Raw genomic sequence first — 27,654 nt, forward strand, 5'->3', positions numbered from 1 at the left:
GAGGAGAAGCCGTAGGGGGCGAACAAAGACCTTCTGTTTCCTGTAACGCGACCCCTGCGGAGCCCCCCCCCCCCCGACTCATTCATGAATATTCATCTCAGAAAATAATCGTGGACAGAGTTTTCATCCTCGCCGATCGGCAGTTCCTGCACAAGCCGTAATTTAAGTTGCGACTGCGTTCTAACCCAAATCAAAAGTGATGTTTCAGATTAGCATGGAGAGGCATCGTGTCCCCGAGGCGCCGGCATGCAGCAGCAGCACAAGAGCTCCTTCTCGCTCAACATGTGACCGCATCCTGGTCCTGAGCTCCCCAGCACCACCGTGGCTCCAGCTGTGTCCTCACCGTGGCCGAATCCAGCGTTACATCATCCTCCTGCAGCCTTGTGGGGATTTCTGTGCCTCCCCCACCCCTCACCCCCCACCCCCCAGGGAGCTAAACTGTCTTGTTTATTTAATCCCAGATGAAGCATTAACAGTGAAAGCAAAGCGACGCATCTGCGGTGGTGGGGGGGGTCTCCGCAACACGGACAGCGTGTCTTCTGGTCACACGATGGACACGGGTCCTTTGGGGGAGTCCCCGTGTCAGCATGATGTCCGACGTGGATACGATCGCTCCCGATTCCTAAGCGATGTGTGTTTATGTGCAGTTGGTGCGATGTTCCGCTCTTTAAAGGGACGAACAGTGGACGTTTGCCTTAAACTGACGACCTGCACGACCTGCATGTTTCTCAGCAACCGTCATCATGGGCAACCGAGTGTCCATGGTGCTATTAGAGGCATTCTCAAAACAAGTTTGTATTTTCAAACAGTGTAACAGATCTGCGGTGTGGGGGTTGGGGGGTTGGGGGGGTTGGGCAGGGCTGTATCGCCACTGCTGTGTGATTTGTCGCCTAAAGTGGTCACATGTCTGACATCTCCTTTCTAAGTTCATGCGGTAAAAGCAATAAGCTGATGCTGACAGTCTGGCGGGGGGGAGGGGCACAGGAGACAGGTGGGGGTCCCTCCCCCCACACCCCACCCCACCCCACCCCACTTCAACTCACCTCACCTCACCTCACCTCACCTGGACCGCATGTCAGCCTGCGCAGCCTTCGGGGCCTGGGTGCAGCGAGGGGTCCGTTTGGATCAGAACCCAGAGTGGCGTCTCCAGGGAGCCAAACACATTCCTGATATTTCATAGTAACAGAACACTTTGTACTCGTCTACAACTGCTACTGTATTTATTTTAATTACTCTGTTCGGGAATGGAAGCATTTTATGTAACAAATGAGAATGAGTAGAAACACAACAACAGTAGATGACCTCAGTAGCCTTGCAATGAAGTTCATTATTATTATTATTATTATTATTATTATTTTTATGTGTTTCATGTTTTAGGTCTCATTAGGCAGCATTGTGTATCTTTCTGCTCTTTACTGTTTGCGCTGCTTTATGCATCTCCATGACGAAACCGATATGCAATACATTTCACAAGCAAGAAGATGTTTAAAGACGCAATAAAACGATCCTCTGTGTGACAGGACACAAATAGACCATAATAACTGAATCTCTTTGTTCGTTTATGGGGTTTTTATTGTGAGCGAGACCTCGCTGGTGTGGGACTGAATGTTCCGGAAAGGCCGTCCGGGCCTCTCCGGACCCCGCGTCGCTGCTCTGTCTCTGCGTGACTCTCGTGGACAGTGTGTAGCGTGTGTCTAGCTGGCGTGTAGCTGTGTCACGCGTGCGCTGGGGTGCGGGCCCGAATGCTGCTCTCCAAACGTGTACGAATGCATGAATAAATGATTTTGAAAGGAGCAGGAAATCCGTCTGATCTGCTTTGTGCGTCACCTGTACAGTCCAGCGCTCACATGTGGTCGGGGTCATCACATCTATGAAATTATATTACAATTATATTTATTACACTTCAGTTTTCATTCGTCCACATTTGGTTTGATTCACAGAGAGCTGCTCCTCCCCCTGCAGTCTCAGGCCTTACGGTTTCCCCTCACTTTTTACTGCAGTACTTCGGGCTCTGCTGGCAGCACTGTAAATGTACTCTTCCTTAGGGGTAAGCTACCCTGTCACGTGACTGGCTGAGCCCCCAGGCCTAATAAACACAGCTACATGTCACACTTTCTCACAAACACCGAGAAAAAAAAAAGAGTCAGTCACGGAAAGCGGGACACGTGCCCGCCACGTGGCCACCGAGTCTACAAAGGGTGCGCGCGGGGCGGCGTCCGATGGGGACGTCATGGCAACGGGACGGAAAGCGAGGGCCGCGGCCGCAAGGGGGCGGAGCTTCGAGGGGGCGGAGCTTCGAGGGGCTGCACCGGACAGGCTGCTGCTGCTGCTGCTGCTGCTGCGGACCGAGCGCGCAGGAGACGGGAGGATCGGAAGCGCTGTGCGCTCGAGCTGCGGGGCCTCGCGTTCCGGGTTCCGAGTTCCGGGTTCCGGGTTCCGGGTTCGGCTCAGAAAGTTGCGCAGCCCGGGTGCTGGGATCCGGATCGATGCGAGTCCGGCCGGATGGCGCCGTCGGGCTCCGGAGCCGTGAGATCGGGCTGTCGGAGAGTTTTCTACTGGAGCCCCGTTCTGTTCATCAGCGCCATCGTGGTTTGGTCCTACTACGCGTTCGTGCTGCAGCTGTGCGTGGGTGAGCGTCCGCCCGTGGGAGGGTGGGGGTGAGAGTGAGAGGGGGAGGGGGAGTTCGAGCGATGATCACTAACTGGAGATGATCAGAGGGTTGACGATCAGATCAGCGCTGTCACTGTGTGACGCCTCCTCATCCTCCTCCTCCTCCTCCTCCTCGAGTCGCTGTCACTGGACGAGCTCAGTCCCCTAAAAGTTTTCTTTCTTCCTTCCTTAATTTCTTCATTTTTATATGTAACCTTGACCCAGAATACTCACTCATCTGGCCGTGCTCATCTCTAGATGCTCTACACCCAGCTCGCGGTGGTCCTGCTGCTCGCGGCGCTTCCTCGCTTCTCCAACCTTCTGAACCTTCTGCCCATCGAGTCCTGACCTCGTCGATACTCCGTTTCGTACTCCGCCGCAGCCCACGCTGTACGGGAAGCGCCCGGAAGAACCCCGGCCAGAGGAGATACGTACGGGACTCGGATGTTCGCCGACCCTCGCCTCCGGGTGGACGGCCGGCACGCGTCGACCGCTAACGGTCCTGCTGTCAGTCAGCGCCACGGAGGAGGTTGCTTTCGGGAAGCGGTTCAGGGTTCGGCGAGAACCGGGGTCCACCTTTCTTCTTCGTTCTTCTCGAAGGAGCGGGTGGCTTTGCCTGAGCTGTTGTTGGGCCGATCTCGTGGTCTTGGCCCGAGTCGAACCGGAACCGGACCGTGGAGCGAACGGCTGCGTCAGCCCCCCCCCCAGGATGAACCTGTCAGCCGGTCTGGTCTTCCTGTCTTTTACTCGATGCCGACCGATGATCGTCTGCTAAACTAAACCGCGGCGCCGCCTTTGACCCTCATTGCCCCTCCCCCGCGGTTCGCCGGCACCCCCCACCGAGTTTCCCCCAGCGGTCAATGCGACGTACTTGGTTGCCACAAGCCCGCGGTGTTGCGCAACACTGCAGCTTGAACCGGACCCAGGAACAAGCAGTCAATTGTTCCTCTGTGGGAGATTAGCGTTCCACCAAGCCCCCGGGATGCCGATTATGGAGAACTGAAGGGGGGGGGGCATGTCATGTGAGTGCAGCGTGGCCCGTTCCTGGTTGCCGGGGAGGTTTCGTGGTTCGCGAGGACGCGTGTCCTACGGTCCCCTCGGGGGGGACAGGGACGTCGCACAAACGCACCGCGAACGAGCGGCTCGTCCTCCGTAGGTTCTGGCAGTGGGTTCGAGGTTCGAGGTTCTCTCCTTGGGTCCGATCCCCTCCGGCACTGGCTTCCCGCTGCTGCCGTCCATCATATTTGGTCAGAATCTCGCAACTCATTTCCGACGTTCGTATTTCGTCGTCGCACGAGAGCGGCGCTTTATCCCCGACGTCACTTCGGAGTCGTCGTTCTCCCCGGGCATGGCACCCGCAAATACCCACAGGCCGCGGTGAAAAGTGCCGTAACGTTGCCGGTGGGCGCTTGGTGTTACCAGGGAATGGAGGGAATGGTTGACGCTCTCTGCGGTGCAGCTGGTCTTGGCGGACGGCCGGGTGACGGACCGTCGCGGAGGAGACGCCGGACGGCTGCACGCACGCGGCTCTCGAACGCGGTACAAGAAACTGGACGCTGGCGGCAGGCGTCTCCGTCGCATCGAGACGTTTCCCTTTTGGGACGAGTGTAATTTCTCTCTCTCTCTTTGTCTTTCAGAGTCCATTGACAGCGTTGCTCAGAAAGGTGAGACTGACTCAGGATAGGACTCTCACCTGGGCAAGTGGGGTCACTGACACCTGGCACACAACCCCCTCTTTCCCACACACTTGAGACCAGAAGTCTGTTCATAACTCATGTGTTCGTAACGACAGAGTCATTTTTTACCTGCGTCAGTAAGGTAAAAGCAGCTTCTCTCCACAAACTCCCATTCGGTGCTGGTTGTCGCCTGATTCATCCCATAAACATGTGGCGTTCTTCATCTTATCACTGATCGCCCACACGGGGAAACACTAGACATGAGCTGTAAACGCTGTGGGAGTGAGTTGCGCTGGGGGGGTCCCGCACTCCTGGGTGCTCTTTACTGCCACCTGTGTGTTCGACGGGTAAACAGCCGCTGCTACAAACAAATTTTGAAAATAGTGAAGAAAATACGACTAAAATAAACGAAGAGGAAAAATGTTTGTATCTTAGAAAGTTTGTAACTGCAAAGTTCACAAGATGAGAAGCTAGTGTATTTCCAGTCGTGATATATATGTGCTGAGTGCGTGTGTGTGTGTGTGTGTGTGTCTGCGTGCGTTGCAGTGGCCTACCTGCTGGTGTACCACGTCCTGCTGTTTATGTTCGTCTGGGCCTACTGGAGGACCATCTTCACCAGGCCCATGATGCCGCTTGAGGAGGTGAAGCCGCCGGCCCCCCGAAACGGGTCGTCCCCCCGACGACCCGTCCCTTCGGCATTCCTCGCCTCCCGCCCCACCCCATCTGTCCTCGGGGGGGGGCGCTGACGCCTATCTGTGTTCTCCGCGTCCCTCCCGACACAGTTCCACTTGCCCCCGGCGGACAGACAGCTGCTGGAGCGCGAAGACCGAGCAGAGTCCGTCCAGGAGGTGTTGAGGAGGGTAGCCAAAGAGCTGCCCGTGTACACGAGGACAGCGTCCGGAGGTACGGCCGCGTCGCCCCCACACTCATTTGCACCCATTTTCACTAGTATCAGTTGTAAATGGACTTAAAAGTCTTTTTTATTCTAGAATACCCAGGAGGAGAGGCAGCCGCTGGCACTTGGACCCCCAGAGTGTTTTTTTTTTTTTTTAAACTTTCCTCCGTGTCCGGTAGTCATACTTATAGCTTTAATAACTGCGTTGATAACGTATTACTCTAGTGCACAGTCAGCTGTCGTCTTTGTGTTACGCCTTTGTTCAGCGCTCCCTGTCATTGTGTGAGAAGAGCTCTATAAAAATGAATTGAATTGAATTGACACTCATTTACACTGATTTATGGCTTTATATTCAACTCCCAGTCACTCTTAATTATACAATACTAATAAAATTATTCACCCCCCAGGAGTTGACATGTTTTACAGCGCTGGGTCGCAGGAACTTAATGAGGCCGATTTGACGCGGCTCCGTTCAGTTCGCCTTTGTTTTCATTGTACATGTATGACAAAGTTAAATTGCTGCAAGTCCCAGAGTGTGATGCAAAATACAAATGCTGAACATTATACTGCAAAATATAAGACGAGTAAAATTCAGAATAAATAGGAGCAGCGAATAGTTTGTGGAGTTTGACACCATCTCTTCGATCCTCGCATTTTTAACTCGGAGTTCACTTGTCGGGATACGTTAAACGGTAACAAGCCCCTTGGGGGCGTGAACACTTTTTACCGTGCACATCTTGTAAACATCTGGGAACTCGCGGTAAAATAGCACAGAAGATTGAGTCGGTATTTTGGTTATGGTTTTGAGATTCTGACGCTTTGTTTCCTCTGGTCCACCGAGCGCTGAAGTGACGCCGTGACGGTAGTGTGCAGGAGCACTAACCGCGGTGACGGAGCGTGTGCTTCCCGTTTCAGCTATCCGCTTCTGCGACCGCTGTCACCTGGTCAAACCGGACCGCTGCCACCACTGCTCCGTCTGCAACAAGTACGGCGCCTTCCTCCTTGCCCTCAGACACGGGGCGGACCAGCCGCTCCTCGAACCCAATATTTAGTCCGCAGCGCGTGGATTTCGGTGTCGGCCGAACGCTCCTTCCGCAGGAGCTCCGCTGAGCTCGAACGGTATGAGGCTAAAATGACGATGTCCAGGTCCGCCGTGAACATGTCCTGTCCTCTGTGTTTCTCCTCAGGTGCATCCTAAAGATGGACCACCACTGTCCCTGGTGGGTGTCAGTCGTCTTCATCGCTCTTCATCGGTCATTCAGGGTTTTTAACCAGTGAGAAAATGTAGCTGCTACTTAGAGTAACTTGACACACCTGCTGCTGGTTGTCCTACGCAACAGATTAGTCTTCAGGAGAGCTGTGGAATATTCACTCTGCCCAAAAGTGCTTGTACAGTACCTAGAAAAGTATTCACCCCCACCGCGCATGGACTTTTTCATATTTTTTCACACTGACCAGTTGATTATTTTCTGTTTTATATTTGTGAAAAATGAATCTTGTGTGTAATGATGTGGTTTCACTTTTATGTGAGAGAGTGTTTTGTGCTGATCGGTGTCAAGAAACCAAATTAAATCCACCCTGATTCAATGTTGTAAAAACATAAAACGAGACAAAGTCCAAGGGCGTGAATACTTTTTTATAGGTGCTGTTTTTCAGCTTGTTTAGGGACTTGCTGGGGTGTGTGTGCGTGTGTGCATGTGTGCTTGCTCACGCATGTGAGGTCTCCGCTGGGAACACACAGTTTCTTGACTTTGTCCTTTGTCCTCCTCAGGGTGAACAACTGTGTGGGCTTCTCCAATTACAAGTTTTTCCTGCTTTTTCTGGCGTATTCTCTGCTCTACTGTCTTTTCATTACCGCCACAGACATGCCGTACTTCATCAGGTTCTGGACTGTAAGTGTTTCTCTCACGTTTCCTGTTGAAAGGTGGTGGAAACTCCACGTTTCGACTTCATCTCAAAAACGCGGTACTTTCAGGGTTTGCTACCGGATCATAACTGGGGTAGAATTCCAAATGCACTGACTCTTCCAGGTGTCCCCTCAATAATTACAATAATAACTCTAACTCCGTTGTTTCGAAACTCAGTTTCGTTGGCTGCTCTTTACTGCCATCTGTTGGCTCGGAGGCTAAACGCAGGTTGCGTTCATTCCACTGCAGACGAAGAAAATGTGAAAATATGCAAGTTAAATAATGCAGAAATTGTGTTTTCGAAAATGTGTGACACCTGTTAGTAACACGAGGAGCCCATGAGAACACAGAAGTGTTGGAGCGCTCTGTGTATTGTGTGCCAGCTGAAGGGAAACTTAATGCACTAAATGCTCTTCAATAATCGCCACGAAGCTGCTGCTGGATGGACCCTGTGAAAACTGCAGTGCACCTCTTTGGTAATATGTTCGAATCCCAAGCCCCCCCCCCCCCATCTGCTTGTGCCTCCCAAGATGTTAAAAATAATGTCATGTGCTTTATTGGTATTAAAAAACATCCCCTGCCGTTAGTTGCTTTTATTCATTTATTTATTAGGCCGAACCCCCGCGCGGCTGCAGTGGTCCCTACCGGTCCAGCAGATCGAACCCGTCTCTTTTGTGACGTCCTCAGAACAGCCTGCCGGACACCCAGGCCAAGTTCCACATCATGTTCCTGTTCTTTGCCGCCGCCATGTTCTTCATCAGCCTGTCTTCGCTGTTCAGCTACCACTGCTGGCTGGTGTGCAAGAACCGCTCCACCCTCGGTAAACCTCCACCCGCAGAGCTGCGCCGCCGCCACCTGCCGTTTCCCAGAACGAGCCCTTAATTCTCCACCGACAGATCTTTACAGAACGACGCCTTTTTCAGAGACTAATTTACAGCGGTCGGGTCTTCATCATCGTCACCACGACCCCCTATGGCTGAGCCAGCACCTTTCTGCTCCCTGCACAGCGCTTCTCCTTGGACCCGCTGGCCCTTTAAGGGCTGATGAATTGCCCACAGCTGCCCTATTGGACTGGAAAAGACACACATCGGTTCCAGAATAATTAGAGAGTCGGGTTATTGAGTGTTTGGGGGAAACGTACAGCGAGCGATCGATACGCCACATTTTATTTAAGAAATAAAAAAGCACATTGTTGTGGCAGAGCACTAATATTTCGACTCGGTAATAATGAGTGCTGACTTTCGCCCAGCAAATACGTGTCTAACGGGCTGTTTAGTGCGACAGCACAGTATGGTGGTGGTGGTGGTGGTGGTGATGATGATGATGGCGATGATGGCGATGACAGGCCTTTAAGGTTCCTGGCTGCGGGGGCTGTGTGGTGACCCCGCTCTGTGTCACGTGCTCAGAGTGGACGTGGACGTGTTGTACGGTGTGTTTTACCCTCCCGCCAGAGGCCTTCCGAGCCCCGGTGTTCCAGCATGGACCCAACAAGAACGGCTTCAGCCTGGGGGCGTCCAAGAACATCCGCCAGGTGTTTGGAGACGAGAAGAAGTACTGGGCGCTGCCCGTTTTCTCCAGGTAAACGCACTGCTCAGCCACAGCATCACACGCCATAGGTGGCGCATCGCAGCTCCACGCTCACTGACACTCCCCCTCCCCCCAGCCTCGGCGACGGCTGCTCCTTTCCCACGTGCCTGGTGAGCCAGGACCCGGAGCAGGCGCCCGTGCCGGCCGGGCAGCGCCCTCCAGTGGTTGGGTGAGGCTCTATATGGAAAAAAGTGACGATCGTGTCGTTCTGCTCTCTGGAAACATCTGGAAACACTGGTGTGTGTCTGTGCTTTGATTGACAGCCCTGGAGGAGCCCACCCATTCCCCCCCAGGCCAGCGAGGGGGTCCCAGACCTGGCTGTTGGGCGGCGGGTCGTCTGAGACCGAGAGCGATGGTGGCAAACAGAGGGACTCGCGGGGCAAGAGAGGTACGCTGGAGACGTAGATATAGAGGAACTAGATCGGCCTGCTTGTAGTGGCATCAGGTTCTTCCGGCAGTGAGTGTCCAGTATCCCGGTACAACAGTACTGGTTAAAAAAAAAAAAAAAAAAAAACAGCACAGACTAGCACCCCCCCCAGGTGCTCTGAGGGACCAGGACATGTACTGTAGCAGAAATCGGGGTTCATAGCAAGTTTGATTATCACATACTGCTTACAGTGTTAAAGTATCTGTGTGTGTGTAGAATAGAGTAAATAAACATTAATATTCACAGAATTAATGTACAGGGTCCACCCCTACCCCACCCCCCATGGGTGCCGAAAAGTCTGGATGGTAAAGCCCAGTGGTAGAAACGCTGTTCAGCGGCGCTCGGGGAGTGTCTTCTGTAGCCGGAGAGTCCGCAGTGTGAAAACGCACCTTCTGCTCACCTCGGGAACACAGCGTTTTACCACGAGGACCAGTCTGAAGGTTCGACACACTGGAGCGCAGAGCTGGGTCCCGTGCTGCCTCCTCTGACTCGCCCCATTGTTGCGTGTCGCAGGTACGAGCAACCCGGGAATGACGATCGAAAAGGAGACCTAACATGAAGGGGAGAATTTCAACCCCGGACAGAAGGTCAAAGGTCAGCGCTCTCCACCCTCCGCTGGATACATTTACACTTCTTCACTTTTCTAGATGTGCAAGTCGGTTTGAACAAAAGTGCATCAACAACAGACAAAAGAGCTTAGACACATTCGCTGGATTGTGGACACAGCTTGTGTATCTGACACCACCGTGTTGCTGGTTCACATCCCTCCAGTAGCTCCTATAGGAGTGACATTCAAATAGCAAATACATAGATATCATGGCAGATGGTGTTGGGTTCATTGATGGAGCTGTCAGGGGATCAGGAGACAAGTGGCTCTCAAAGAGATGGGTTCGAGACCCTTCTTCAATGTGGGAGGGATTCAGCAGTTCTGAGGAGGTTTTTAACTCATTGAAAAATATGCACTTACCTCTTAAATAAACCAGTTATCTTAGTTACTTAGTGACCAGTTACCAGACTGTCTCCACAACAGGAGGAGAGCAAAGGGTGTTTTTTCTTTATAAATTTACTCCAGTAAAGAGGCGTCAATTCGAAAAGCTACTCTGAAAAGTTTTGTTTCTGCAGAAAGGTATTTAAGGACATGTAACGGAGTTTTTGGTCCTCTGGTGAGTGGGACCACCTATGATCACGGCACCGTAAAGGATTTCGGGATGTGTGTCCATCAGCTAACATGCAGGAATGGTTGATTTCAGCAACCTCTCTCTGTGTGTGTGTGTGTGTGTGTGTGTGTGTGGTGGCGGCGGCAACGTGAAACAATCAGGTCCCTTGATCAGCTGGAGAACCCAAATATCCAGAGACCTCGGTCCCTCATGGAAAGGATCTCAGTGTAAAGAATTGGCTCACCATGGTAAGATTAGTAGGATGTACCAGTCCTAACTGGTCTTAATGTCCAACTGTTACACTCCTGTGTGTGTCCAGGTGTGATAGAACGGAGGAGGCGTCGGTCTGCAGGGCATCATCTTCTGTTTCACTGGGGACCCTTGATTTGGCAGAACCCGTTTGTCCGAATGGCCTCTTTGCCACCCTGTGCCCCGCCCGGCCTCGCGGGAACTCGGGCGGCAAGGCTGGAGAGCGGCTCCACGGAACGTCCGTTTACGGAAACGGATTCGGCCGATTTGAAGGGCGGAGGAGGACCCCGACCCGCGAGGATGCGCGTCCCGGCAGCCCGTCCCATCCGCAAGGAGCTCTTCTGGCCCTCGGGTTGCTCGCCCGATCACCCGAGAAGATCCGAGATCCACAGAAGCACTTCAGTCAAAAAAATTTTGTGTCCACGGGGTCGGGGGGCTGAGAGACCCCTTCAGAGTGACTCCCTGCAGAGGGACGAGACTGGGCTCCAACATTCGGCGTCCCTTGTCCCTGCGACTCAAACCTGCTACTGCCGCCAACAAAACGTGTGTCCATGCGCACGCACACACACGCACCAGCTTGTGGATTAAACAGCCTTGTTAGACAGAATTTAAACTGAGAAATGTGTATATTTTAAAAAGAAATAAAGCCTTTTTCTCAAATCCATACACTTCTGTACATCATTTCCAGCACAGACTTAACGTGGGCAGCGGCTGATGAACATGGGAACGGAAGCACAGTAACACACTAAAATACACACACCTCTTTGTAATGGAGTGTCTAAAAAAAATAACTGTAGAAGTAACGTATTTAAATATAAATTTGTATCCTACGGAGTTGAATCAACCGAGTGTCAGATAAAGACACTTATCATGTTTGTGTGGGATTTTTGTACAGGTGATGGTATAAAAAGATGTTTTCAGTGTCTTGACCTTCGAGTGTGTGCGAGTGAGTGATGGACCAGTGTCCCGTCCTCAGTGTATCCTCTCTCACTTTTGGTACTGGCAGTGGTCCAGCAGAACCCTACACTGGACCAGCAGTTACTGCCACTGTGCGTAACTAACACACACACACACACACACACACACACACACACACACACACACACACACACACACACACACACACACACACACACACACACCCCCCCCCCCCCCCCCCCCCAGCTCCTTCTGTAGTTCCCTTAATGAAGGTACTTACCCTGAAATGAAACAGTAAAAACATCTGCACTGTATAAATGGGTAAATCAGTGTTAAGTACATTACTACACATGACTTTGGAGAAAATGTCAAAGGAATAAATGTAAATATATATAAATAACAGCAAAGTCAGTAAAAGAAGAAAAAAGGTTGAATTTATTTTAAACGGGTTATTTCACAAAAACCCATAGACAAAATGACTCGGCTGTATAAATGCGGATGCGACACACAGACCGTTAAAGTGTCGGTGAAACAGGTTGAACAGCAGCGTTTCTCCTGCTCTACAGGACTGCGCAGAAGTCTTACACGCTTAGATGTTTAAGAGAAATATTTGTTTTACACACTTATTTAATGTCTTCTGCGTCGGTGTCAATGGGAAAATACGTATTTTAGATTTCCAAGCATTTCTTTTGCAAAAAGGTACAGTGTTACAGCAAGGGTTTTGTACATCGTTGAAGAAAAAGTATGTGCGCGCGCACGCACGCACGCACGCACGCACGCACGCACGCACACAGACCGCTTGTCCTGAGCAGGGTCGCGGCAAACCGGATCCTAAGCCGGCAACGCAGGGTGTAAGGCCGGAGGCGACGCACCCAGGACAGGACGCCAGTCCATCGCAAGGCACCCCAAGCAGCATTTGAACCCCTGACCCGCCAGAGAGCGGGACCCGGCCAAACCCGCCACGCCAAGCGGTTGCTGACAACGGATGGTTACTAAGCTTTGTAGGAAGTTAATTAATTAAGAGCATTATTTTTGGAAGCTTTTTTCTCTTTACAGCTTTTTTTGCCCAGTTCTGCACATGAAGTAACCGCAGTCGCGCCTTCTAGGCTTTGGCCTCGCCGTTCAGGGGACGAGAGGCCTCCTCATCACCCGGGCCCCCCATCACCTCCCGGGGAAGCCTTTTCTCCGGCAGCTTCTCAGCAGGGGGGGAGGAGCACACGCACGCAGAAGGCGCCGAAAGGCGCGCGTCATCCTTCGGCCTCCGAAACCCGGAGACGTGCGAACGCACCCACCGCCACGCCATCTTTCCACAAAACAGCAGCACCACCCCCATCACCAGCCCCATGATCACCCCCAGCAGGACCCCCCGCTCAACCTTCAGCTGCTGTCCTTCTAGCTGCACCTGATTAAATAGCACTACTGGCATCAACGACAGAACCATCGTCAGCAGCAGCCGCAGGTCCGGCCGGAGGATCAACATCTTGTCTTCAACCAGGCGGAGAAAAAATCCCAGGAAAAACCCCGCGATAAATCCTGCAAGTGTCCAATCTGTCCAAAGAGAAGGAGGGTGGGAGGGGGGTCATGTGACCAGTGTCCAACAGAAGGACAAATGAAGACATAACGGGGGACACGTCATACCTTCAATAACATCCACGGTGAAGATGCTGATGGTGTCGTTTGTCCTGCGGTCCATGACTCTGTACACACCTCTATCAGATGGTGACGCTTGCTGCAAATGGAGACTCCCGTTCTGGATGGACACCCTGTGGTTGTACTGTGTCTCACACCGCGGTAAACCTCCTTCCACCACGCACACAGACACGCCAGTCGACTGATCACCAGCGCTGGAGAACTGGACTCTCACTGGTTCTGTAGAGCGGAGCGGCAGGGTGATGGAATCACCCTCTAAGACAGTGAGGTTGTCCTCACGGGCTGAGAGGAGCAGAGCAGAGAAGGAGGTTATGAGTCCACCAGCAGGAGGAGAAGCGGTTAAGGAACTACACCTGTGACCAGTAGAAGGAACAGAAGGAAACTTTACATGGAGATATTTTAGAATGAGAAGAGCATCGATACATCAGCCAAGTGACATTTAGTACTAATATAGTTGTTAACTTTATGGTCTTTAAACCAGCAGGTTGGTGGTTCAGCTCCCACTTCCAACAACTGCTATGATAAATTTGAGCCCTGTAGTAATTAACCTGAACTGTAAAAAACACTCTGCTGTATAAATGAGAAAAATACTGCGAGTCTCTTTGTCAGCTAAGCAATGAGTTGCTCATAATTATTTATTATTCATAACAACACAAATAATTTTAATAATTAATACCTTTAACGGAGAGAACGATTATGTTTTTTTGCCCTTTTCCGCCGGAGAAGCATCGGAAGGTGCCCTGGTCCGACCCACGTGTCGTGTTGAAGGACAGGGACAGGTCACCATGTCGAATCCTGTCATTAGACAGAGTGACCCTGTCTTTGAACCCGGGACCATGATGGAAGGTTCCAGACTGAACCTCCACCACAACTTGTCTGTCCTTCTCCCAGCGGACGTGAAGCTGTCCGTCCACAGCGGCGTAGCAGGGGAGGGAAACGGGGTCCCCCACCAGCGCGGACACCTCTCTGGGCTCTAGGGGGACAGAGACGGGACAAGAGTGAGATCACTGGGACAGAAAGAGGAACAAAGGAGACAAAAGTATTTAAAGCAAACACAGCAGAGGACTCATTCATGTTCAAACTGTGTGACGTACATAAATATAACAACCTTTATTTTTCCGTACAGATACTATACACCTCGTCTGAGAACGAGGTTGAGGATCCCGTCCGGTCAGGCTTTTGAAAAGGCCACTCAGTGGAATCTGCTCTCTAGTCAGTGCTCAGCGCACTTAGCTCAACACATGCCGCACCTCTGCCATCTCTCCTCGTCCGTCTGGACCCGCTACCGCCCCTCGACGCGGTTAACAGTCTACTACTCTACACACGTAAAGACCTCGGTACCTCCGGCGCACAGCTGAACAGGTCCTCGAGTCTCCTTTCCTTCTATCTTCAGTACAGGAGTACCTCAGGGTTCAGTGCTGGGACCGCTCCCGTTCTCAACACACAGCACCTCTCACAGCTTTTCAAAGCACCTTCAAGCAGATGATGCCTAAACCGACATCTCCTTTCCTCCTTTCAATTCTCATGTCTCGGACTGCCTATCAGAAGGCATGCGTCTCTCAGACATGCCTTTTTGGATGGATGAGCATTATTTTAAACAATCTCTGCACAACTGACCTCCTCTGTCTACCTTCTGCAAATCCTTCCATAGACCAAGGAACTGGAAGGAAAACACCTCCAGTGCTCCCAGCTCTTTGCTTTTTCCCCAGTTCGTGAGCCTGGGAGGTTTTTGTTTTCCTCTCCTCAGCTGCCCGTGTCTGCATCTCAATGTAATTCATTAGCTGCTGCCTTCACTGCTTCTTTACTTTTTAACTGTGTGTCCCTGTGATGAGAAAAGTACTTTATGAAGAATTTAATGAACTGATAAACGATGCATTTGTGTTCCAGGCTCATTCTGTCCCTATTAAAATTGGACTTTTATCAGCTACCTGTCAGCCTTCTAAGCGCTTCTTGCCCTGTATAAAGTTACACAAATGCACAGCTCTATAAGGAACAATAATCAAAGTGAGCAATGATTTTGCTTAATTTTTCAGCAGATATCAAGTGACTAAACGAGGTGTGTGGACACACCGCTAACAATTCCCCCACAGGTATTCTACTGGGGCATTTCCTTCAACGTGTTTCGAAATTAACGGATTCATCCCGACAGCTCATGGAAACACCAAACGAAGAGCCGAAATCCTACGGACGGTCACACACAGCGGCATATCGGCACCAGCGCTGAGAAGCACTGCTCCAGCGCTCAAGGTAACACAGGTAGAAGGCTAACTTTGCAGGTTCACCCTGTAGTACAGTACTGTGGTAAATGAACAGTATGGCACAGTGGATGACCCTGCACTGGGTCAATGGTTGTTGATAACGGATGTATCAAATTTAATATAAGTATCAATCAACCTGTCCATGTAGTGATTTGAAGTTACAAGTAGTTATTCCAGTGTTTTACTGAAGTGTGATCTGTGGAGAGTCTCTGAATTTGGTCCCCGTTTAAAATAATTCCGAAAACAAAAACACACCTAACACTTCTAGTCGAACATCCCCGAAGTCCCGAAGTTCTGTTTCCTTCCCGGTCTTGATCATGCATCTGTAACTGAAAAAGTCTCCATCCATGTACTCGACAGGGCTGATGGTGAGGGAGAAGTTTCCGCTTTCAATCCCCTCCTTGGACAGATGGACTCTGTTCTCGAACCCGGGACCTGGTTCCAGTTTCCCTTGGTAGTAACGAGCGACTCGGACTCCGCCGTCCGACTCCCATACGACCGCGGTCAACTTGCTGCGGAAGGTCCCGTTGCAGGGCAGGGTGACCGTGCCGTTGGGGGTTGCGATCACATGAGTGAAAGACTGCGAGGGAGACCCTGAGAAGAGAAGCGCAGACCAGATCAGCAGCCGCAGACGTTTCGTGTCTCGGTTCTTTCGCGGCGGTTTACAGGTCCTCGGGGGACGTATTGCTCACGATTCTCCAAAACCCACACGCCCACTTCACCTTCCTCCCAGAATCTGCAATGAGCCTAAAAACAGGAGTCCATTCATCATGTGACTTACTACGGTATACAGTATACAGAAATATGTGTCGTACCTCCGACACACTGTGGTAAAATAAAACTGTCCTGCCGATATTTCACTATTTGTCACACTTGATAAATCAGTTTCCTCCATTAATGTGGAATGTCTGTTTTTCACTGGTGCGATTCAGGGTAAGTACCACTCTAGGGTTCAACGACAGGTTCCTTCAGTGGGATTTCAGATGGAAACCGGTTGGTTCGAAGCCTGTATCGCAAAGTGGTGCTGCCATACAGCGCACGCACGCACGGAGAGAGCGCTCACCTGTGAGACGGATGAAAGAGAGACAGAATACGATCAGCAGAGCGCTGGACTTCATGAGGACAGCAGAAGTGTGCGTCTCAGTGGGGCACCTGCAAAAGGACACTCGGCAGGTAAAAAGTGAACCACAAACACGGCTGGAATCACTGCCGCACCGATGGATGGGTTACCGAGAGCAAGTCCCCCGCCTTTCCCGGCACTTTTTAAAGACCCCCCACCATGCAGAGGAGCGCTGACACAGGATGTAAAGCAGCACAGTAACCAGGCAAGAACACATGACAAGTGCAGCTTTGGGGAAAAACTGGTTTGAAAAGATGGGGAGAAACACAAGTGGGAATTTCAATTTCAGCCCTCAACACACCTCAGTACGAAGATATTGCAACTTTTTGCCAAATACACGGCGAGAGCCGACAGACCCCAGAACGATGTGGCCTCAAGTGGTTCAGAACGTGTCCTAGAAGCAGAGGGTGCGAGACAGGGAACGGCAGTCCATCCCAGCAACATCACACACGGAGCAGGTGATCTGCAGCCACCAACCGACATGAAACGTGAACACGGAGGGAAACTCCACGGAGACCGAGCTGGATTCGAACCCGCGAACGAGAAGCTGTGAGGCACCAGCGCTACCTGCTGCACCACCACTCCAGCCCCTGTCCAGCACATTTACACTAATTTGTGTAACATGATGTGATCGTCGTGGGGCGGCAGGTGGCACAATGCTTAGAGGGGCCACATTCCACTTGAAGGACCTGGGTTTGAATGCCACCTTGTGCTCTAGTGCCCTTGATCAAGGTACTTTTCCAGAAGTGATGCAGTGAAAATGACCCAGCTGTATACACACACACACACACACACACACACACACACACACACACACACACACATTTTCAGAACCGCTTGTCCCTTACGGGGTCACGGGGAACCGGAGCCTACCCGGCAACACAGGGCGTAAGGCCGGAGGGGGAAGAGGACACACCCAGGACGGGACGCCAGTCCGCCACAAGGCACCCCAAGCAGGACTCGAACCCCAGACCCACCGGAGAGTAGGACTGCGGTCCAACCCACTACGCCACCGCACCCCCCTCCAGCTGTATATATTTGGCTAAATCAGTGTAAACACCTTAGGGGACAAATGCAACATTTTCAGTCACTGTGGACAAAAGCGAGAAACAGATGAAACAACAGGAACTAGAATTTGTCGTCGTTGTTTTACTGTCCAGCCTCACGTACGTCTGTGTCCACTGCATGAGACACTGATCAATACATCCGTCCGTCTCCAGCATCCAGGACGTAATCAGTTCACAACAATCACCTTAGAAATAAGCACAAAAGAAGGAAGTGGGCTGTGTGCGTGCTGCACCTTGACAGTGTGAGTCAACAGGGACGGGACAGGAGAGGACAAGACGGGACAGGAGAGGACTCGCTTGCCGTCTTTTCTCACACTTCCCAGGGAGACAAAGAAACATGTTGATCGGGTTTCATGGAGCGGCGAGAAACTGAGCGAAAGGTGCAAGGAAATGGCATTTCATCCACACCTGTACCGATTTCCCCTGCAGGTAAGAAGCGACCAGTTCCTCACTGCCTGCTCTCCATGTGACCTCAATGAGACCTTTGTGGACGGTGTGAGTGCAGGGCAGGATGGCGGAGCGTTTCACGTCAACAGCCACTCGACTCAGCGTTGTGGACTCCGAGAGATGAGCTGTGGAGACGCACGGAGTCACTGCACTGAAACTCATTTTACTGGGGAAAAATAAAAGAATATTTTGTCTAACTCAACTTCTGTCAGTCTTTTATTTTTTAATAATTGGAACAATAACTTGAAAATAACAGAACCTCCAAGCTATTTCGTGTTCTGATATCATACCGATAGACAAACAAGCGTAGAATTAATAGAAAATGTGTATTATACATAGAAGACTTTTTTTTGGAAATCAAATCCAAATCATAAGCACTTTGTAAAGTTTATAAATGTATATTAATCACATTTAAGGTTCTAGCCTAACCCCAACCCACCAGTTCAGCCCCTTGACAAAGTGACCTGCCATCATCCTCCTCCTCCTCATCATCATCATCATCCTCATGTTTCACCTGCACCATAACCACACACACGTACAACTTACCACATGTAATGATGAGAATAAGAAAAAAGGTCACTGTTACTGTCACTGTGTTGTATCTTTTATTGTTCTTTGATGTTGTGTGATTGATGATGAGCCGTAAAATCACGTAAACGGTTCAAAGCGCTACAATTTAGGATGCGATTCACAGAACTGCCAGCAGATGGTCGCATGTTATTAATTCTTTGTTGGAGAAAGTGCTAGAAGAACAGTTTACTGACTCGGTCGGTGTGTCGAGCGGAGGCGGAGCGTCGGACGTTTTTGCTGCTTTTTTCATTCAATGTAAATAACGCTGTTGTTGGAAAAATGAGAAACACAGAAGTCGGGCTCGTCATCAATTGTAGTAACAGCGTTACTTATATAATTATTAAGCACAAAAATCCGCAACGCCGCTCTTATTACCGACAGACAGACCGACCGACCCCCCGCAGGGCTCCGCTCCGCTCCGCTCCCCACCGGAGCCCACGCGCGCGCGCCACGGCTACCCAGACACGAATTCATACATGTTGCAGCGCGCGCGTGCATGCGTCACGCCTTCCCGTTCCACCTTTTTACTAGCCTAACAAAATGAGAGCAGTAAGATTAGTGTTTTACCACAATGTACCGGGCTGCACACTCACCGGTTAAAGCAGAAGACGCGCGCAGATCTGGGGGTTGGATTCAAGCGCGGAGTTTAATATTGATGAAGAGCCGTGAGGACGCAGCGCTTCCGCTGACGTCATCGTTATTGCGCAATGCCGGCACAAACCGCCCCCCCATGGTTCTGCTCATAAGTTTAATGCTCTTCACCGTGTGGCATGTTCTCCTGTCGGCACGCGGCCGCGGGTACTTTCCGCACGCCGTACTTACTTTACCGTGTTTTAAGCTCGCGCTTATTGTACACGATGCCCTCGGGTCCTCACGCTCACGTGGTTTTACACACGGTTTCACTTTTTTGCGGAGTGTTAAAAAAAATATATGTTCTAAATACTTTTCTTTGCACGTTTCGTTGACAAAATCGATAAAATTGTACAGGATAAAATCCGAACTCACAAAACAAGTCGAGGACTCAAAACTCTTGTTGTACATTTTCTCAAACATTGTCAGTGTAGATTCAATCTGCTGTCCAGAAGAATCCACATATCTTCTATTATATCTTCATAACGGTCATCATTATCTCAGCATCATCTTCCCATCAGTGGGGGGGGGGGTCATGTGACCAGTGCAATAAATAATAGGGTAATAGACAGAAATGATAACAGGGAGACCTTTCATACCTTCAGAGCCATGCTGTAAGATTCACGGCGACGAGGTCTGTGGTGTGGTGTAAAAATGAGGAGCACGAGGGGTTAATGGTGCTCTTTACACTGATGGGGTGTGTAAAACCGGGGTACCGGTCGTTTTCATGGCCTTCAGCAACTCTGCACTTGAGTGGCCTGAGTCACATTCAGTCCCTTCTTCTCCGGAAACATTGTGTCAGCGTAACAGGGGACAGCTGTCGTTGTACACTGAGTTACTTCTTCTTGGGCAGGATCCTCATCTCCTGCCCCCCCATCATTATGATCCTCATCAGCATCATCGTGAGCGATAACCAAACAAGGGGCTGCGTATCCGTCACATAGTGGCAGCTGGAAATGCGCCTTATGGGCTCAAAACCTGAAAGCTGCCGGTTTAATTCCCGCTTGCCACTCCTGTTGTGGTACCTTTGGAAAACATGGTCCGTTACCTGAACTGCCCCAGTAAAAATGCCCTGCTGTGTAAATGGGAGAAATGCTGCCAGGCTCTTTGCCAGTTCAGCAATAAATTAATAACAGAAAATCAATTAGAGAGAATCATTAAATGTGGTTGTGTTTCATTCATTTAACAATTTATTGATTTAATCACTGAATTCATTTAATCAGTTTTGGTGGATCTCCTGATCTGACATACAGTACCTATTATTATTATTATTGCTCGTGGTGATCAGTTGTTGTTTCTGTTATTACCTATAGAGGGCAGAAGTGTATGGTAGGTACAGGAAGGATACCTAGGCAGCAAGGAAGCAGATTTATCAGAGATACTAAAAAAGCACATGGTTGTGAAAACCCAGCGTGGACATTAAATGAGGCTACGTGCCAGTTAACAAAATCATTCTCAGTGTGTTTATTGAGTAAACACAACATTGCTGTCGTTGTTCACAACAAATGAAGTTCTTCACACTTGAGACACGAGGGGGCATAAAGGGGTAAAAAGGACGTGCAACTGTTTCTGTGCTAAATTCTGTGTTCTGTTCATTAGTTTCCCGTCTTTCACACGAGAACATGGACCGTCTGTACCCGGACAGGGAATGATCGCTGATCAGAGAGACTCTGTGTGTAGGAGTGTGTGTAGATACCTCATACAGAGCCCGGGTAGCTCAGTCGGTAGAGCATCAGACTTTTAATCTGAGGGTCCAGGGTTCAAGTCCCTGTTCGGGCGTCTGGCTTACTTTAGCGCTTCTCCGGGGTCTCATGGACACGACTGTCCTCACATCTTCTTCAACTTCTCAGAAAACACTGCAAAGCTGCGTCTCTCCTCTTCTCTCACATGGGCTTCAAACACATGGGCATCAGCGGCTTCTTCTCTTACCCTCAGGGCACAGAACCTGTAACCCGCCCCAAATGCTCCACACTTCATTCTTGCCTTCTTCTCACATGAGGACCCAGTGCAGCACAGAACCAGTACAGTCACCTGTCCTTCTCTAGTCAGTGCACCGCTAAGAGGTGGGTTCGCTACCTGGTTCCATAGTGTAATGGTCTGGACTGTGAACCGACTTTGAGTCTCGGTAGGACTTGATGCGGTTTTCTCATTCTAAACACACACTTCCGCTCTTTTCTCTCACTTTAAATAAAGAGAAAAACGCCTCAGACTCAGTTCTTCCCGCATCGACTGTTTCTTCTCCCTCTTTCTGTACATTGTTTCCAGCAGCCGGCGCGCGCGCGAACCGCGTTCCTTTAATGAAACAACACATTTAATGTTTGATGTTCTATTGCTATAGGGGAGCGTAGTAGCCCAGCGGGTTGGACCGGCTTCTGTTCTCCGGTGGGTCTGGGGTTCGAGTCCCGCTTGGGGTGCCTGGCGACGGACTGGCATCTTGTCCTGGGTGTGTCCCCTCCCCCTCCAGTCCTGCTCCCTGCGACCCCGTATGAGACAAGCGAATCAGAAAGTGTGCGTGTTCTGCTGCGTAATTTATTACAACGAAAATAACAGATTCACTTTTTTTTTTCCACAGAAACACATTTAATCATGTTCAGCATGAACTTCCACAATTCCATTTTTTTCTCTACATTAGACCTGAATAAAAAATGCTGAAAATAAGAGCTGACTGACTTACACACACACACACACACACACTTACATTTACACACACATTTACATTCAGACACACACACATTTACATATACATTTACATTGATTCATTTACCAGACGCTTTTGTCCAAAGCGACGTAAATCTCAGCAAAAGTACAATTAATGCATTACACGCATTCTAAAACTCAAAAAGCCCTGAAAACTAATGTTTTTCATAGGTTTGGGGGCAAACCTGTAAACCTTGGGAAACAATAAGTGTGTAACACATGATGTAAATCAGTGTAAACCTGGACTGTGATCAATATGTCTGTGTTCAGCATTTAAGTGGCGGGAACCAAACGGGTTTATATCATTGAAATCAGTGTCCTGTCCTTCACAGGAGAACATGGACCGTCTGTACCTGGACAGGAAGTGATCACTAATCAGAGAGACTCTCTCTCTCTCATACGGAGTCCGGGTAACTCAGTCGGTAGAGCATCAGACTTTTAATCTGAGGGTCGAGGGTTCAAGTCCCTGTTTGGGTGTCTTGCTCACTTTCTAGCGCTTCTCTGGTGTCTCAGGGACACAACTGTCCTCACATCTTCTTCAACTTTCACAAAACATTGCAAAGCTGCGCTGGAGGCCCATTGCAGTGGTGCTACATTACTGCTCTGTGTTACTACGTACTTTACTAATACTGTAACACCCCCACCCCACCCCACCCAACAGAACTACAGGATCAGGACTCTGGAAAAGTGCTCTTTATTTAACACACACACGTCTCTGATGGCAAACAGAGCATCGGTCGTGGGAGAACTACTCAGAATATAACAAAGACAATGTACATGAATGGACAGTAACTACACACATTTTCTGAACCGCTTGTACAGTAACTATTTACATTAATTTACAGCAGCCCCCCCCTTTACAATATTAACACCTGCTCTGTGTCACTGTGTTCTTCATTAATATTAATTTGTATCTTTCTGACGCTTTAATCCCAACAGACCTGCAGCGTTGCTCCATCGTTCAGATGAGTGTTTCACGGACCAGCTCACATGAAGGTCTCCGCTTCTCTTCCACCTCTTCTATGATTTTTTGGTAGTTTATGAACACTTCTCTGAATTGTAAAAATCCTACATATACTATTATATAATATAACAGCAATAAGAAAGGCACTGTAAGTGTTGTCTTCTATCATACATTAATACATGCTTTATAAATTTACAGCTCACTTATCTGTCAATATTTAATTTAAGAAGTTTATTTTTTTAATTTAATTAACAAATGTGGCTTTCACATTTGCAGCAAAGAGCACTCAAAAGAAACAGGAAGGGGGGACCGAATAAGTTCAGGTCACTTGCACAGTGTTTACAGCATCCCTTCCGATGTTTTTTTGTTCATTAATAACAGGATGATGACCTTTGCACACCTCTGTGGGATGAACTGGTAAACAGCCAGTGCTGAATTGTGGTTTATGGAGAGAATGTATTTTTAATGTCAGACATTTTAAGTTACTTCAACATTTTTATTTACATCTATTCATCCAGTAGATGCTTTTCTCCAAAGCGACATACTGTACATCTCAGAGAAAAGTACAGAGTGCATTACAGCAACAGAAGAATCAATCAGAATCAGAAAGAGCTTTATTGCCAAGTTTGTTCACACATACAAGAAATTTTTCTTGGTGACAGAAACTTCCACAGCACAGACAGGATGACAGTGACAAGACACAGATGAAAAAATAGAATAAGTGAATAAAAGATAAAAATATATAAAAACATAAAGGAGAGATTTGGACGCAAACACATGATTCTGGAGTTGAGTCAATCAGTCACATTCCACTGTATGAACCAGTTTACATATGCAGCTACTCATGTAATGTACTATAAATGTTTATTATATACGTGTGTATATATATATATATATATATATATATATATATACACACACACATATACATATTAGGAAAGTGATTAAGAATCATCGATATTTGGATAAAGCTTTATGCAGCTACTCGTGTGATGAACGTTGGTTCATATGATGGAAAGAAACAAACTAACTGCACTTAATAATCACGTCTGTATCTAAGTGTCTCTTTCTGCTAATGTAATGAACACATTGTATTTTCTATGAGATGTTCGTCGCTTTGGAGAAAAGAGTCCGATAAATGAATACATGTAAATTTTAATGCCCAAAGTTAATAAAATGTTAAAATTTCACACACACATTTTCTGTGCTGCTTGTCCCATTCGGGGTTGCAAAGAGCAAGAGCCTAACCTGACAACTCATGGCGTAAGGCCGGAGGGGTGGGGGACACACCCAGGACGGGACACCAGTCTGTCGCAAGGCGCCCCAAGCAGGACTCGAACCCCAGACCCACTGGAGAGCAGGACTGTGGTCCAACCCACCACGCCACTGCACCCCCTCTACAATGTTAAAATTAAAAGTCTTAAATACACACACACACATTTTCAGAACCGCTTGTCCCATATGGGGTCATGGGGAACCGGAGCCTACCCGGTAACACAGGGCGTAAGGCCAGAGGGGGACACACCCAGGACGGGACGCCAGTCCGTCGCAAGGCACCCCAAGTGGGACTCGAACCCCAGACCCACCAGAGAGCAGGGCTGCGGTCCAACCCACTGCGCCACCGCACCCCTTCACAGTCTTAAATATTTCTACTTATTTTCACTACGCCCTGCTGCATTTTTTACTGCTGCCATTTATTAATTTAAGAAGGTTTTTTCCTACTTTGTGCTTCAACAGAGAGGCTTTTGTCCCACTTTGTGTTTCCTCACGTTTTTCACAGATCATATCAGCTACATGTTGTACATTCTGGTTCAAAAGGTCCAGCTGGACACCTCAGCCACTCACTCATGTTACAACAGAGACACAGAAGATGCACGTCCACACCCACATCTCAACCAGCAGCTCCTGGCTTCGATTAAGCACCTGATGATATTCGGAGCTCTCGGCTTTAAAAGACACTCCTCGGCCCCTTCTCAGCCGTGGAACCTCATTGACGACCGTCAGGTGACAACTGGTCCCACTGCGCTAACAGCACTCACCACACGGGTCCCATGTCCTGTTCCCCTTTGTCCTCGTCTCCTGGCCTTCATTCCCTGGCTTCTGACCATTCGCCTCGCCTCCTCATTTCGACTACACATGTTCACTTTCACCTTGACCACCAACTGACCAACTCTTCACCCGTCGCCGACAACAAGAACACGTCTGATCCCTTAGTTCTAAATAAATGATCCTGCACTTCGGTCCAGCGTCCTCTGTTCACCAGGACAAAGTCACAGTAAAACACAGTGAAACAGTGTATCTCCTTTATTACTCAGCCATCCTCTGGATGTCAGTACTAGACTGTTCTGGACACAATGCAGACATGTGTCCAGGATCCCAGCAGCAGTCTGTGGTTTGAGTCACTGGTGGGGAGATGGGGGGGGAAGGGGCATTGATGGTCTCATGGCTGATAACTGGTCTGTAGATTTTCTGTAGCTCCTTCTTCTCTGGAGAAGAAAACTGGACTTCCTGTGTTTTACACTTATCTGTGTCCTTCTGGGTCCTGTTACCCAGCAGCACTTTGTTCTTTCTTTTCCTCCTCATCAACACCATCATCAGTATCAGAATCACCACCATCATCACCATCACCGCTGCCAGAGTCGCCCAAGGAGCATAAGGCTGTGTACCTGTCCGGGTCGGGAGGGGGAGTCATGTGACCAACATCCAACTAAAAGTTGAGTTTAAAAATTCCAACAAAGAGAAATTTCATACCTTCAATAAGATCCACAGAGAAAATGCTGATTATGTCATTTGTCCTGTGGTCCATGACTCTGTAGACACCTCTATCAGATGGTGACGCTTGCTGCAAATGGAGACTCCCGTTCTGGATGGACACCCTGTGCTTGTACTGTGTCTCACACCGCGGTAAACCTCCTTCCACCACACACACAGACACGCCAGTCGACTGATCACCAGCGCTGGAGAACTGGACTCTCACTGGTTCTGTAGAGTGGAGCGGCAGGGTGATGGAATCACCCTCTGAGACAGTGAGGTTGTCCTCACGGGCTGAGAGGAGCAGAGCAGAGAAGGAGGTTATGAGTCCACCAGCAGGAGGAGAAGCGGTTAAGGAACTACACCTGTGACCCGTAGACTGCAGGTTTAAACCCCCAGAAGGGACCAGCTGTGCTCCTCTGTAGCTCGATCAGCGATGAGGCCATCAGCTAAACCAAAGTTATTCTAGACTTTTCCAGTCAGTGAGACTCAGTTTCCTGAGCACTTGAACACATATCCAAGAATATTTGAACTGTAAACTATGTTCAATACAAGTTTTAAGACATTCAGACTAGAAGATCCTTCACAACAAATTCAAACAGGACATTAATCACACTGTACCTGTAAATGTAAGTTTAATTTCCTCAGGATCTCCTGCCGTTTTCTCCTTGTTGTAGAAGCACCTGTAGCTGCCGTGATCTGAGAAAAGCGTCGTGTTGAAGACCAGTGACAGGTCACCCTTTCTGATGTCCTCCTTAGACACACTGACCCTGTTTTCGAACCCGGAGCCCAGAGTGACGGACCCAGAATGAAGGTGCAGAACAACTTTTCCCTCCTTCTCCCAGCGCACATTAAGCTGACTGTCTTCTGTCTGTCTGTTGATGGGGGCGTAACAGGGGAGTTTGACACGGTCCCCTACTGGTACAGGGTCCACCGTGGGCGCTGAGGGAGTACAGGACAGGAACACGGTCAGGGGGACGTGGACAGGGAGAGGAAGAGGAGGACAGATGAAGACGGTCGGTGGACACAGACACAAGCAGGTAGACCTTCGACAGCCTGGGATTGGAGCCCAACTCATGTGTTACAGTGACACTGAGCTGCTCAGGACTCACTTTGGACACAGTGAACGAGGAACTTTACTCCGGTACACAGGAGTATTTTTCCCCTCAATGACACTGATCACATGTGATATCGAAACTTTGTAAAGTAAATGATACCGAACTCACACTGGAGATCAATCGTATGATCAACAATAAAACTGAAAGTGAAAAGTCTCTTTTGACAATCAAAAAGTCAATAAAATGTCAGACTTACCAAAAACTTCTAGTGTGACACCACAGAGCTGTACGTTGCTGCAGAAACAGCTGTAAACATCTGCATCATTGTACTCAACAGGATTGATGAAGAGGGAGAGGTTTCCGCCTTCAATCCCCTCCGTGGACAGATGGACTCTGCTCTCGAACCCAGGACCTACTGTGAGATTCCCCTGTAGGTAAGAAGCGACCAGTTCCTCACTGCCTGCTCTCCATGTGACCTCAGTGAGACCTTTGTGGACAGTGTGAGTGCAGGGCAGGATGGTGGAGTGTTTCACGTCAACAGCCACTCGACTCAGTGTTGTGGACTCCGAGAGATGAGCTGTGGAGACGCACGGAGTCACTGCACTGAAACTCATTTTACTGGGGAAAAATAAAAAAATATTTTGTCTAACCCAACTTCTGTCATTCTTTTATTTTTTAATAATTGGAACAATAACTTGAAAATAACAGAACCTCCAAGCTGTTTCTGTGCTCTGATATCATACTGATAGGCAAACAAGTGTAGAATTAATAGAAAAGGTATATAATATGATAACACCAAACCTTTTTTTGGAAATATAATCCAAATTGTCTGTGCTTTTTAAACTTTATAAATGTATATTAATCACATTAAGGTTCTAGCCTAACCCCAACCCAGCAGTTCAGCCCCTTGACAAAGTGACCTACCATCATCAGCATCATCATCATCACGTTTTACCTGCCCATAACCACATACTCAT

At 49.2% G+C, this 27,654-nt stretch overlaps 3 protein-coding genes and 2 non-coding genes across 9 annotated transcripts; 3 read left to right on the forward strand and 2 right to left on the reverse strand.

The window, feature by feature from the left end:
- Positions 1–72: 72 nt before the first annotated feature.
- On the forward strand, positions 73–11,164 carry LOC108924466 (palmitoyltransferase ZDHHC2-like). Of its 3 annotated transcripts, none has more exons than XM_018735817.2 (13): positions 73–2,629; positions 4,287–4,313; positions 4,872–4,966; positions 5,108–5,228; positions 6,136–6,205; positions 6,408–6,440; positions 6,992–7,112; positions 7,815–7,947; positions 8,579–8,705; positions 8,791–8,883; positions 8,978–9,102; positions 9,655–9,735; positions 10,618–11,164. In XM_018735817.2, the coding sequence occupies exons 1-12, from the start codon at positions 2,104–2,106 to the stop codon at positions 9,693–9,695; spliced, it is 1,512 nt and encodes a 503-aa protein (XP_018591333.2). In that variant the 5' UTR covers positions 73–2,103; the 3' UTR covers positions 9,696–9,735; positions 10,618–11,164. The 3 variants fall into 3 exon arrangements, 2 of the variants coding, with proteins under 2 accessions (XP_018591333.2, XP_018591334.2); XM_018735818.2 differs by lacking the exon at positions 73–2,629 and adding an exon at positions 2,644–4,188; XR_003798233.1 differs by lacking the exons at positions 6,992–7,112; positions 10,618–11,164 and having other exon boundaries at positions 7,740–7,947.
- A 1,301-nt stretch (positions 11,165–12,465) lies between these two features.
- Positions 12,466–19,241, reverse strand: LOC108924323 (uncharacterized). 3 transcript variants are annotated; one of them, XM_018735631.2, is made up of 7 exons: positions 19,171–19,241; positions 17,969–18,132; positions 16,437–16,525; positions 15,629–15,967; positions 13,792–14,088; positions 13,104–13,397; positions 12,466–13,013 (listed from the first exon to the last, which is right to left on the reverse strand). In XM_018735631.2, exons 3-7 carry the CDS (start codon positions 16,489–16,491, stop codon positions 12,568–12,570), a joined length of 1,431 nt encoding a protein of 476 aa, XP_018591147.2. In that variant the 5' UTR covers positions 16,492–16,525; positions 17,969–18,132; positions 19,171–19,241; the 3' UTR covers positions 12,466–12,567. The 3 variants fall into 3 exon arrangements, with proteins under 3 accessions (XP_018591147.2, XP_029114743.1, XP_029114744.1); XM_029258910.1 differs by having other exon boundaries at positions 17,969–18,173; XM_029258911.1 differs by lacking the exon at positions 17,969–18,132.
- Positions 19,242–20,913: 1,672 nt separating this feature from the next.
- On the forward strand, positions 20,914–20,986 carry trnak-uuu (transfer RNA lysine (anticodon UUU)). The gene has a single exon. It is a non-coding gene; the product is annotated as a tRNA-Lys (tRNA).
- Positions 20,987–22,308: 1,322 nt separating this feature from the next.
- On the forward strand, positions 22,309–22,381 carry trnak-uuu (transfer RNA lysine (anticodon UUU)). The gene has a single exon. It is a non-coding gene; the product is annotated as a tRNA-Lys (tRNA).
- A 2,794-nt stretch (positions 22,382–25,175) lies between these two features.
- Positions 25,176–27,291, reverse strand: LOC114912448 (uncharacterized). The gene is made up of 4 exons (XM_029259281.1): positions 26,934–27,291; positions 26,241–26,561; positions 25,620–25,913; positions 25,176–25,534 (listed from the first exon to the last, which is right to left on the reverse strand). The coding sequence occupies exons 1-4, from the start codon at positions 27,289–27,291 to the stop codon at positions 25,176–25,178; spliced, it is 1,332 nt and encodes a 443-aa protein (XP_029115114.1).
- Between the last annotated feature and the right edge of the window lie 363 nt (positions 27,292–27,654).

Source organism: Scleropages formosus, chromosome 16, assembly GCF_900964775.1.
Source record: "Scleropages formosus chromosome 16, fSclFor1.1, whole genome shotgun sequence".
Classification (NCBI taxonomy): domain Eukaryota; kingdom Metazoa; phylum Chordata; class Actinopteri; order Osteoglossiformes; family Osteoglossidae; genus Scleropages; species Scleropages formosus.

Excerpts from the sequence above, each read along its gene's own strand:
- LOC114912448 (XM_029259281.1), bottom strand. The coding sequence starts at position 27,291 with ATGAGTTTCAGTGCAGTGACTCCGTGCGTCTCCACAGCTCATCTCTCG. Across the intron at positions 25,914-26,240 it reads AATTAAACTTACATTTACAG|CCCGTGAGGACAACCTCACT; the intron begins GTACAGTGTGAT and ends TGCTCCTCTCAG. Across the intron at positions 25,535-25,619 it reads CTCTGTGGATCTTATTGAAG|GTACACAGCCTTATGCTCCT; the intron begins GTATGAAATTTC and ends CGACCCGGACAG.
- LOC108924466 (XM_018735817.2), top strand. The coding sequence starts at position 2,104 with ATGTCACACTTTCTCACAAACACCGAGAAAAAAAAAAGAGTCAGTCAC. Across the intron at positions 4,314-4,871 it reads TGACAGCGTTGCTCAGAAAG|TGGCCTACCTGCTGGTGTAC; the intron begins GTGAGACTGACT and ends CGTGCGTTGCAG. Across the intron at positions 7,113-7,814 it reads ACTTCATCAGGTTCTGGACT|AACAGCCTGCCGGACACCCA; the intron begins GTAAGTGTTTCT and ends TGACGTCCTCAG.
- LOC108924323 (XM_029258911.1), bottom strand. The coding sequence starts at position 16,491 with ATGAAGTCCAGCGCTCTGCTGATCGTATTCTGTCTCTCTTTCATCCGT. Across the intron at positions 14,089-15,628 it reads TGTTCGACTAGAAGTGTTAG|AGCCCAGAGAGGTGTCCGCG; the intron begins GTGTGTTTTTGT and ends CTGTCCCCCTAG. Across the intron at positions 13,014-13,103 it reads CACCGTGGATGTTATTGAAG|ATTGGACACTTGCAGGATTT; the intron begins GTATGACGTGTC and ends CTCTTTGGACAG.